Source organism: Neoarius graeffei, chromosome 15 (assembly GCF_027579695.1).
Source record: "Neoarius graeffei isolate fNeoGra1 chromosome 15, fNeoGra1.pri, whole genome shotgun sequence".
Classification (NCBI taxonomy): domain Eukaryota; kingdom Metazoa; phylum Chordata; class Actinopteri; order Siluriformes; family Ariidae; genus Neoarius; species Neoarius graeffei.
In genome coordinates this window covers 11,085,510-11,097,569 of record NC_083583.1, presented here as the reverse complement: position 1 = coordinate 11,097,569, position 12,060 = coordinate 11,085,510, and the positions used below count along the sequence as shown (strand labels likewise).

At 40.1% G+C, this 12,060-nt stretch overlaps 1 protein-coding gene across 1 annotated transcript; it reads left to right on the top strand.

Annotated features, from left to right (window-relative positions):
• The first annotated feature begins 4,741 nt into the window (after nucleotides 1-4,741).
• vipb (vasoactive intestinal peptide b) lies at nucleotides 4,742-11,736 on the top strand. Its single transcript, XM_060940409.1, has 5 exons — nucleotides 4,742-4,860; nucleotides 4,980-5,084; nucleotides 5,286-5,390; nucleotides 8,874-9,005; nucleotides 11,625-11,736. Exons 1-5 carry the CDS (start codon nucleotides 4,742-4,744, stop codon nucleotides 11,734-11,736), a joined length of 573 nt encoding a protein of 190 aa, XP_060796392.1.
• The last annotated feature ends 324 nt before the right edge of the window (nucleotides 11,737-12,060 follow it).

The window sequence follows — 12,060 nt, the reverse complement described above, 5'->3', positions numbered from 1 at the left end:
ACATTTCTAAACTCAGGGGTCTCATGTCAAAACATGATCTAGAAAAACTTATTCATGTTTTCATCTCCAGTAGGGTTGATTACTGCAATAGCCTTTTCACAGGTCTTCCAAAAAAGACCATCAAAGAGCTTCAACTAATCCAAAATGCAGCAGCAAGGGTTCTTACAAGAACAAAAAGGGTAGTCCATATCACTCCAATCCTAAAGTCTCTGCACTGGCTCCCAGTGAGCTATAGAATTGACTTTAAAGCACTACTTCTTCTATTTAAAACATTGGGATGGGACCCAGCTACCTACTGGATATGTTTCAATTATATGCACCAACTAGGTCTCTAAGATCACAGGAGAAAAACTTGCTAGTAATACCAGCTGTCAAAATGAAGTGTGGTGAAGCAGCCTTTAGTTGCTATGCTGCTAAGCTTTGGAACCAACTTCCAGATGAGATCAAAAATGCTCCTACTGTTGTTAGTTTTAAATCCAGGCTCAAGACAAAGCTGTTTTCAGATGCTTTCACTTGATTAATTTTTACCTAAGTAATTAATTTCCTTGAACATAATTTCTTTTAATTTTGATTTTAATGAAATATACTTTATTTTAATTTCTTTTTAATCTTGGATTTTAATGATTTTACTTTTACTTTAATTCTTTGTTACTGTGATCCTCGTAGATTTTGTCTGCGGGATGATTTTTGGTGATCCTCGTAGATTTTGTCTGTGGGACGATTTTATTTGGTGATCCTCGTAGATTGTGTCTGCGGGACGATTTTTGGTGATCCTCGTGGAAGAGCCATGGGAAGAGAGCGCTTTATGAGTTAAACCCATAATAATAATTAATCTCGAGGCTGATTAACTTTATTTCATTTTATTATTTTATTTCTACTATTGTTTAATTCTTATAATTTTTCTTCCCCAATTATTTTATGCAATTTTATTTTCTATTGTTTACTGTTCTGCTTTTACTTCTGGAAAGCACATTGAACTGCCACTGTGTATGAAATGTGCTATATAAATAAACTTGCCTTGCCTTGCCTTGCAGTTATCCAGCTATTAAGGTAAGTTTAGTAATGTTCATAAGTTTTTTTGGGGATGGCTGTCACACATGGGGAGGGTGGCGGTGGTCCCAAATAGTATACTTGTATATTCATAGACCCTTGTATTTTTAATGAAAGTATATATGATCATAAATCACAGCTCAAAGCATAATACATATTAAGTAAGACATAAGGAATAAGCACTTGGAGGTATGTTATAGTATAATTATCAACAGTGGGGGATGTAATGGTGTGATATGTGAATGTGATGGTGCATATGGCGTGATGGTGCTTTTTTTAAATTTATTAACAAACATTGTATTTTTTAACAATTTTGTTACATTGTTTCAGGATTTCATGTTACCAAGAAACCATAAACCACAAATTTTTCCATCCTGAAGCTTTTCCCCATGTTGTTAGAAAAACACTGACACTGGAGACTCCTTCCATAAATATTAAATAAACATTTCCTTCCAGAAAACTTCACCATATCAATGAGTATGCATTTTTCTTTGTTAAATAACAACACATAATTTTAACTTATTTGTTATTAGTATTAGATTATGTGGCACATCCGCCAAACAAGTCCCTGTGTATTAGCTGTTTCTACAGAAACAATAATGTGTTTGAACAAGCATATTCATTTCAATCTGTTAATTGGATTAGAGTTGGAACAGAGCTGCTATGATGGAAAATTGATCAACACCTTCTGACTATTCAGATGCTAGAATTGTCTAGAACTGTAAATGTAATTTACACCTATCATATATTTTTGTTTAGAAGCAGATATGAAACTGTTGAACATATCCTTGCAAAGGAAGCAAGAAAATAAGCAATTATGTTGATCTAAGCTACATATTACTCATAACACAGTGATAGTGATAGCCTTTATAGATTAGAAATGTTCCTCAGCCATTTTTAATCAGTTATAATTCAACAGTCAGGTCAGGAGATCTGCTACTGGTATCCTGTAATCCAGTACTACCTGTTGCAGGGAAACTGGGGAAGCCAGGGCCTGATGGTTTGAGAAGCAGCTTTGGGACCAGCTTTGGGAAGCAGCTTTTGGTCACTGCTTCAATTCCCTGGACTAGCAGGAATGGTTGAAGTGCCTTTGAGCAAGGCACCTAACCCCCAAATGCTCCCCAGGCTGCTCTGGATATGTTGTACGTTGCTCTGGATAAGTAATGTAATGTAAACTGTCTCCCCCACCGACTCCTTGGAGTATGGTGAGCAGGGTGGCTGGACACCCTGATGGAATTAATACAATACAATTAATACTCTCAAGAGCCAACGACAGCCATCCAGCAACTCCTTCAAGTCGATTGCGGAGTGGTGCCCCTTCTACTATTTTAGAGTTTAGTGTCTCAGCGAAGTACCCGCAGCCCTTTAAGGACTAAAGCATGCTGAACCTGAATTCAAAAGAGACCTTTGAGGTGGTACAGTGGTGCAGTGGGTTGCGATGTCATCTCACAGGGTTCCAGGGTCTCCAGTTTAGTCCTGAGCTTGGGTTGCTGTTTTTGTAGCCAAGCCAAGACGCCTTTATTTGTCACATGTACACTCAAGCATAGACTTAAGCACACAGTAAATTCCTCTGGAGTTTCCTCTACATTATTTTACAGGGACACACCAGCCCTACCTACAGCAGTAATGAAGAAGAAGAAGAACTTTATTTATGACACATACACTTAAGCAGAGTGAAATTCCTCTATGCATTTAACCCATCTGAAGCAGTGAACACATGCATGCACACACAAGTGGACAGCTATGTTACAGTGCCCAGGGAGCAGTTGGGGGTTTGGTGCCCTTGCTCAAGGGCACTTCAGCCCAACCTCAGGCCATGGCTGCCCCATGTTAACCTAACCGCATGTATTTGAACTATGGGGGAAACCAGAGCACCCAGAGGAAACCCACACAGACATGGGGACGACATGCAAACTACACACAGAAAGGCCCCCGCTTGAACCCAGAACCTTCTTGCTGTGAGGTGACCGTGCTAACCACTGTGCTGCATTTTGCATGTTCTCTCTATGGGTTCCCTCCTGGTTCTCCAGTTTCCTTCTACCTCCCAAAAACATGCTGGTAAGTGGATTGTCTGCGCTAAATTGCCCCAATGTCTGAATGAGTTATGATCCTGTAATCCCAGCCAACTCTAGAAATCCTGTTCTGGATCCTGCAACCCAAGCCTGAAAAAAAAAAAATTAAGTCATTCATCTCCAGTAATGCATGATAGCATTGAGGGGTTTTTTTTCCCATAGATTTTTAGATAACAAAAACACTGTACACATGATTCCAAATAGATAAGGATATACTACTGTATATACTTCTATACACTAAGTTTGCTCTCTCTCTCTCTCTCTCTCTCTCTGTTTGTTTTTTTTCTTAATACTCTAATGTCTGCTTGCTCACTTTGCACACAGGCAGTTACTGGTAAAAACGAGTCAGCCTCGCATCAGTTAAACAAATGCGATTTGACCACATGCTTTCGAGGACCAGACCACAGGGCATTAATTCCCTCCAAGTCATTTCTCTGCTCAATTCTACCGGGACCTTCATGACGCAGGAAAGTGTCAGAGGAAAACAAAACAACCGTCTGTATAAAATGCAGCATGCGGAGAAGGAGAAGAGCAGAGGTAGAGGAGAACAGCAGAGGTACAGGAGCTTGTGCATATCTGAACCATATAAGAGAAAAGAAGATAAAAACATTCTTTGATTTTTTTTTTTTCGAAGGACAAGCTTCGGGAGTTTTGTGCGCTCTGACGGCACGCTGCTGTTTTGGTTCCAGCACCTCAGACAGCAACTTTTGAGGTTCACACACCTACGACAGTGAGTAGCCTAACTAAAATATATAGGCGAAAATATCTGTAAAGCATGATCTTTGTATATACACAGCAAGGAACTGGACAGATTTTTAAATCGAATTCTAGAAATCTGGTTTAAGATTAAATAGGCACAAATTTGATCTATTCTAGAAATTTACTTTAAGATTAAGTCTGCAGAAATGTTATAAATTCATATCTGGTTTACATATTTAGAATCTCAAGGAATGTAAGATTAAACATGGGGAATTCTTTTTTTACATTTGGAATTAGCTATCAGAAATTCTAGAGACTCGTTTTAAGATTAAAACAGCGAGTTCAAGCTGAAAAATAGCTGAAAGTCTCGAAACTCAATTTAAGATTAAAATTTGAGAAATGCTAGAAGATCAGTTTAACATGAACTATTTAGAAATTCTTGAAATTCAGTTTCAAATGAAATATCTAAAATTCTAGAAACTCAGTTGAAGATGAAAAATTATGAAATGCTAAAAAAAATACATCTGGAATAAACATCTGGAAATAATGGAAATTCAGTTTATGAATAAACGTCGAAAAATGATAGGAATTCATTTAAAGATTGTGAAATGCTAAAGATAAATAATATACAGTAGTAAGATAGTAAGAAAATAAAAAGCCTTCTTTTCTCAAATAACAGAAAATAAAGGATTTTTGTTTTTACCTTTACTTAGTTTTGGAGTAAAGCTTTAAAGGTGTACCAGTGATCTTTAAAGGCCAATTGAATAACATAAATTATTCTTAAAGATGTAAAGACACTCAGTAAATGCATGAACGATGTCCCCTTAATGACAACCCAGTGACAAGAAACAGTCCAGTTTGGTACCTTAATTTCTCAGAGTGCACTTTACCCTTGGTCATGACCTCATTTTGTGTTAGATATGAAGAAAGCTCGGAGATCCGTGAACACCTTGCAGATGTTCTTTATGGCTGTGTGTAGCATGCTGTGCTGCAGGACCCTTTCAGCTCTCCCGGCGATCAACACATACTCTGCCATCAGGTGAGAGGTTCGAATCTGGTTCAGATTTATTCTGAGAAATGCATGTAGCTTTTTTCTTTCTTTTTTTTTCCTCTCCTGAAATGATAACGTAAAGAATGACACTTGGTGATGCTCTGTAGGTCAGGCAGTCTGAACAGTGACGGTGATGGCACATGGTCAAACGAGCCCTCGCAGGATCTGGAAGTGTATAAGCTTCTGTATGAAATTGCAAACACAGTGGAAAGGTAAAAAAAATAAATGAATGAATGAATATCAACCTTTCTATGAATAACTGCACATTCACAAAGTGCTTATCAAATAAACAATATGCATTCATGAATTTTAGGACGTTTTCAAATAAAAACACACTTATTTAAAGGCTATATGTTTCATGTTTATATTTTTTATATTTAATAATGTGGATTAATTCCTGTCATTTCATCCAGACCACCGAGACATGCTGATGGACTTTTCACCAGTGGCTACAGCAAACTTCTTGGACAACTCTCAGCCAAAGAATACCTTGAATCCTTACTTTCCAAGCGCGTCAGGCAAATATTTTTTTCCCCTTATCGATTATACACCTGCGTATCTCCACAGCACAGTGTAGAAGTTAGAGTTATAGATGTTACAGATCAAAAAAAGTTCAACCGAGGTGGGGTTTTTTTTAATAACCTGGGTTAAAATTTTTTACCTAGTCCGTAATTTCTAAAATTTTGGATTATCCAAGATCCTTAAGAAGGATTTCTCCGTCACTTCTTTTGTCTCTCTGTCTACACCTACCTAGTATTTCCTTTTGTCTGTCAACCTATTCCTATCTACATAATTATATATTTTTTTTTACATATCTTTTCTTCATACTTAACTGGGATTCAAACTCAGAACCTTCTGATTCTTAACACCTTAACCTCTAGACCAGCAGCAATTGCAATGGAAGGAGTGATCTATATTTTGAATTTATTAATGAGTCCAGTCTTATTACGTCATCAAGTAGTTTAAAATACAAAGTCTTCCCAAATCCTAATCCTAACCCTAGATATAGTAACTCTCCCTAATACAAGTAGCAAATTATGAACTGGGTTAAAACGTCTAACCAAGGTTGAAAAATTCCACCTGACCTTCAATTCTGACCTGTAACATAGATATTGTTTGAGACTTGCCCTGAAAACTCAACTCAGCCATGTACTACCCGTGACCATGATGACCCGAATGTAATTAACCATTCAAACAGCCATCTCGTCTGTCTCACATAGCGGGATATTTAATTACGTGTACAAATATCTGTCTGAGCAGAATTACACAGTAGGATATTGAATTAGCCATCCAAATCTCTGGTCATTTGGAAGGATAGCCTATAGCGCACTATTTAGTTAAGATCACATACTATATCCTGTATATAACTATATATTTATCAGAGGTGGACAGTAACGAAGTACATTTACTTGAGTACTGTACTTAAGTACACTTTTTGCGTATCTGTACTTTACTTGAGTATTTTTTTGTAAACTTATGACATTAACTTCACTACATTTGAAAGACAAATATCGTACTTTTCACTCCACTACATTTCTATCAAGGTCCTCGTTACTATGAAGCAGCTTTGAAAGTGGATGTTTGTTTCTTTTCTTTTCTAAAACATGATTGGTTTTTTCGCAGCTGACACTGAGAGCCTATCAGTAATCACTAGGGTCACGTCACGTCCATAGACTGTATAAAATCAAGATCAATGATTTATCAGCAACGTTATTTGAACACGATCAGCTGATGGCAGAATGGAAGGAGGCGGTTCTTCTGAGGAATGGAGACACTCATGGCTTTACCTAGAACCCATGTTTCAGTTTTCTGAAAGGACTAAAGATTTGTTTCATTTTAAATGTTTGCTTTGTTTGCCTAAAACAAATTGGCCTACAAAAACTTGCCGTCCGACCTGCGGAAACATGTTGAGTTATGAAAACGTTTTATTCCAAGAGAAAGCTTGCAGTGAAGTTGTCTGTGGTTTTAGAGCTAGCGATAACGTTGCAATAGCTATGCAGTCTGGTTAGTCAAATGACTTTCCCGCCAATGATTTGCCTGCCAAGTTGCCGTAGCCTTGTCCACGGCTAACGTTAACACATAGCTAGTTAACTTGGACACTGTTATGGCCCTTTTCCACTACCCTTTTTCAGCTCACTTCAGCTCGCTTCAGCTCACTTCAGCCCGACACGGCTCGCGTTTCGACTACCAAAAACCAGCACGACTCAGCTCGTTTCAGCCCTGCTTAGCCCCTAAAACTCGCACCGTTTTGGAGTGGGGCTGAAGCGAGCCAAGCCGTGCTGACTGAGGCTGGGGGCGTGAGCAGACACTCCCCTGTGCACTGATTGGTGAGGAGGCGTGTCCTCACATGCCCACACACGCCCCGCGAGCGCGCTGGGATCTGTAAACACCGCAAACCCGGAAGAAGAATAATTACGAATTACGAGAATTTCTGAAGGCTTATGCGCCTCGCCTCATCTATACGCTCTTGCCAGTATCTGTCCGCGTTGTCAAGCCACAGCACCGAGACCAGCAACACTAACGACTCCATGTCCTCCATGTTTATTGTTTACTATTCGGGTCGTGAGACTACCGCTTAAAAGCTCACTGAATCAGTGACATACAGAGCATCGTGGACGAGTTCGCGGAGCGCAAGGCTCGCCGTATGCCCTTCAAATAATGCGCGCAGTAGGCTATTGATGTTTTATTATGAGCCATGTACAGTATGTCGCCGAATGTTTTTTTGTTTCTGAGTTACATGTTCGTTTGAAGGACTTAATGTACAAAATAACATAGTTGCACCCCGGAGTGTTGAAATTGGTAAACACAGTGCATTCAGTGAGGTTTGCACCGCCCTCCTTTTATTTCTGACTCTTCCTGTCAGCGTTGCAACCTCTGAGCGCTCATTCGTATGCCCTTCAAATAATGTGCGCAGTATAGGCTATTGATGTTTTATTATGAGCCATGTACAGTATCCTAATGTTTTTTGTTTCTGAGTTACATGTTCGTTTGAAGGACTTGATGTACTAAATAACATAGTTGCACCCGGTAGTGTTGAAATTGGTAAACACCGCAGTTGCGGACATTTTGTAGCCTAAAATGATGTTATGATAAGCTTTAATAAAGGGCCCGGTCATTTGCCCCGCCCCCGGCCCGGCTCTGACTTGTTCCGCCACTGTCACTGATGTCACTGTTTGCGCTGCTTAACGACATCACATGACGTCCACCCACTTTCGCTAACTCCACCCAATGTGTCCACCCACTTCCAGCCAGCACGGTTCAGCGCGGTTGTAGTCGAAATGCAACTCCAACAGCCCCGCTCAGCCCGACTCAGCTCGACTCGGCACGGCACGGCTCAGCCGCGTTTGTAGTGGAAAAGCGGCATTAGTTAGCATGTAAAAATGGAGTTACGCTGACATAAATAATGCTAACTTATCTGAAGTTCTTTCAGAAATATGTTTTAGCATAATCTTGCCAAATAAACAGAATGTAGAAATCTTTCTTTTCTAGTAACATTAGCTACCCAATATGATTCCGAGTTTGAAAAGAGTTTGCTAGCATGTCAGGTGGAGCATCACTGACTAGCTAGCTTAACGTTAAACCACCATGATTGCACAGGATGCGTTCATTTTGTAAATCCACAAAATAATCCAGTCGGTTGCTTCAAAGGCATTTGGTATTATAAGCGTTGTGGCAATAATACAACAATGTGTTGACAGAAAATGTACTTGTAATACTTAAGTATTTTTAAAAGCAAGTACTTCAGTACTTTAACTTAAGTAAAAATTTGACTGGACAACTTTCATTTGTATTGAAGTAACATTTGACCAGTGGGATCAGTACTTTGACTTAAGTCATGAAGTTGGGTACTTTGTCCACCTCTGATATTTACAGTATATATGTCACTGTCTAGAATGGAATGGGACATTGACTTATATTTACAAATAGATGTCCAGTGAGATTATTATATAAAGGTTATGAGTATCTGTGCAATGAAAAGGGCATGATGGTTCAATTTGCAGTGATGACCCGAGCGCAGATGACCTACGCATGAAGCGTCACTCGGATGCCGTGTTTACAGACAACTACAGCCGATTTCGCAAGCAGATGGCGGCCAAGAAGTACCTGAACTCGGTTTTAACAGGAAAGAGAAGGTAAGAAAGACAGTTCTATGGTTATAACATTGGGAATGAGGGTATATGATGTCTCGTGCATGTGCATATAATATCTGCAATGCATGTATACTAATGTATACTAAATATATGTGTTGGTCCACCAGATTTTCATACCAGATGCTCAGATTATGGATTTTGAGTTATACCTGCTGCATTACACTCCCAAGCCTGAGTATGCAGGAAATACAAACCAAAGTGAAATTAGACTGAGGGAAGTTACTGTAAATCTGACATGAAATCTTGTGTGCGCAACCCAAAATGGTCCATTTTACAGGCAGAAATTTGGCCTTCAAAATGTCCATGATGTACATGACCTTTTAGCGAGGTCTAAAGTGTATTTTTGGACCAGGCTGACACCACTTTTACTCTGGATTTGCAAAACAGCTATAGGTAATTTAATCTGATGCCTCACTGATTGGTTGGTACCATGCCAAATTCATTCTTGGCACTGTGCCAGTGATGTCAGAATATCACTGACGCTCCGTTTCTAACACGGGACCAACTTTACCCTGTACAGCATGTTACCAACAAAGCTAGAACTGTTCTTGATCCAAGATAGTCAGTCATAAAAATGTGTTTTTATTCTTTCGAACCTCTGAACATTCGGTGTTAAAAACATGGAAACCAGGACTCCGAATCAGTCAGGACATGTACAATGAATGGACGCTGCCGAGTGTTGACTCATTTCCGGTTCTGGACAGTCACTAAATGGTAGTCATTTAAAACGAGTCCTTGTCTCAAGTCCAACACAGTCGTGGATGATGTTCACATCTCATCTCATTATCTCTAGCCGCTTTATCCTGTTCTACAGGGTCGCAGGCAAGCTGGAGCCTATCCCAGCTGACTACGGGCGAAAGGCGGGGTACACCCTGGACAAGTTGCCAGGTCATCACAGGGCTGACACATAGACACAGACAACCATTCACACTCACATTCACACCTACGGTCAATTTAGAGTCACCAGTTAACCTAACCTGCATGTCTTTGGACTGTGGGGGAAACCGGAGCACCCGGAGGAAACCCATGCGGACACGGGGAGAACATGCAAACTCCGCACAGAAAGGCCCTCGCCGGCCACGGGGCTCGAACCCGGACCTTCTTGCTGTGAGGCGACAGCGCTAACCACTACACCACCGTGCCGCCTGTGGATGATGTTAAAAGTGGTAAATGTATCCCGTAGGGGCGCTATTGAGGTGATTATTTGTTGTTAGTTACTGGATCAGCCAGCGAAAATGGTGCAAAATATCGCATGCTTTTAAACGCCGTTTCTACGCATTCTGTAAATGGTGCATCTGGGACAAAAATCCTGTGGTGCTACACATATTTGTTTATGATATGGACACGAGTGTTTTACTGGGAAATACACCACTCGTATTTTTCATACGAGCTACATCAGGGATATTGAGTAACATATTTTCCATCTTCACTCGTGAGGAAATCAGTGAATTGTTTTGATAAATTTGGGTACTTTTTGTTTGTGAATGGCTCTATATAATAAAAAAAAATTACACGTTGGCTTGAAGATATGAAGTTTATCTTCTCGTGTTGAAAAAAAAATATTTATTTTATGAACTACATTGCAGATCTGAGTGACATAATTCCCGATATTTCACTCTGATGACGTCAATCCCAGTGTTTTCTCATGCGTTGTCAAAATGGCAAACCGGTTCAAAATTAAAATTCTTTTGGTTAACTTGTTTGTTTGTTTGTTTCTGTGGATGTGTCCATATAATATAAAGAACATTCCATGGTGGCACGAAGATATTAAGTTTATCTTCTCGTGTTGAAAAATATTTTCACTCGTTCATTGCACTCAGACTGAAATCATAAAGCGGACTTTAAATCTTTGTTTTAAATTTTTATTCAGGTGAATTGGGTCATTAGTGGTTCTGTGGGTGGGCCCGACCCCGTAAGGCCTACCCACGCTGATCGGTATGATTTATGGTACCATAAAAGGTACATTATTTTGTACTTTTAACATGACAAAGCACATGTAAAGTATCTTAATTATCTTAAGATCCTTAAAGTCTTTCAACTTACTATTGTAGATAACTGAATATTAATCTGAAACTTTACCAAGCGGGGCGGCACGGTGGTGTAGTGGTTAGTGCTGTCGCCTCACAGCAAGAAGGTCCGGGTTCGAGCCCTGTGGCCGGCGAGGGCCTTTCTGTGCGGAGTTTGCATGTTCTCCCCGTGTCCGTGTGGGTTTCCTCCGGGTGCTCCGGTTTCCCCCACATTCCAAAGACATGCAGGTTAGGTTAACTGGTGACTCTAAATTGAGCGTAGGTGTGAATGTGAGTGTGAATGGTTGTCTGTGTCTATGTGTCAGCCCTGTGATGACCTGGCGACTTGTCCAGGGTGTACCCCGCCTTTCGCCCATAGTCAGCTGGGATAGGCTCCAGCTTGCCTGCGACCCTGTAGAACAGGATAAAGCGGCTACAGATAATGAGATGAGATGGGAGACTTTACCAAGCACCATTTGGTGACTTGCTTGCTCTGAGCACGATTGAGGGTGGTTAGGTATGTTAAATGAGGAAAATCATGCTCTTTTTCTCCAAAGCTATGCTTATGAGAAGCTGTTCTGATATTTCCTTGTAGCCCAGAAGATGCACGAACACTGTCTAACCAGTCCAAAAGCACAGACTCTTCCTTACCTCAGAGCTACGAGGATGAGGTGGATCAGCTCCTCCAGCAGCTCCCGCTTGTATGACTGCTTTCCTCTGGTTCTTAACTTAAAACTGTGTGCAAGATGATCTGACTCACGACTAATCCACTAACACTGGCGTTTGCTTAATTAACATTGTGTTTGCTTCATTTTCATGGCTCTGTTCCATTAACGTAGAGGAACTACTCCACTATTCCACTGTACAGCTGAAGAAATAGCTTTAAGAGTGTTAATATATTCCAGTGCTGACACATCACATGTTTTTGGGGTTCAGTATTTTCAGCATTTGTGTATTATGTCATCAATAAACTGAAATGCAATCAATCTTTCTTTCTTTCTTTCTTTCAGAAAATCTAGATGATGACGATA

Excerpts from the sequence above, each read along its gene's own strand:
- vipb (XM_060940409.1), top strand. The coding sequence starts at position 4,742 with ATGAAGAAAGCTCGGAGATCCGTGAACACCTTGCAGATGTTCTTTATG. Across the intron at positions 4,861-4,979 it reads AACACATACTCTGCCATCAG|GTCAGGCAGTCTGAACAGTG; the intron begins GTGAGAGGTTCG and ends GATGCTCTGTAG. Across the intron at positions 5,085-5,285 it reads ATTGCAAACACAGTGGAAAG|ACCACCGAGACATGCTGATG; the intron begins GTAAAAAAAATA and ends CATTTCATCCAG.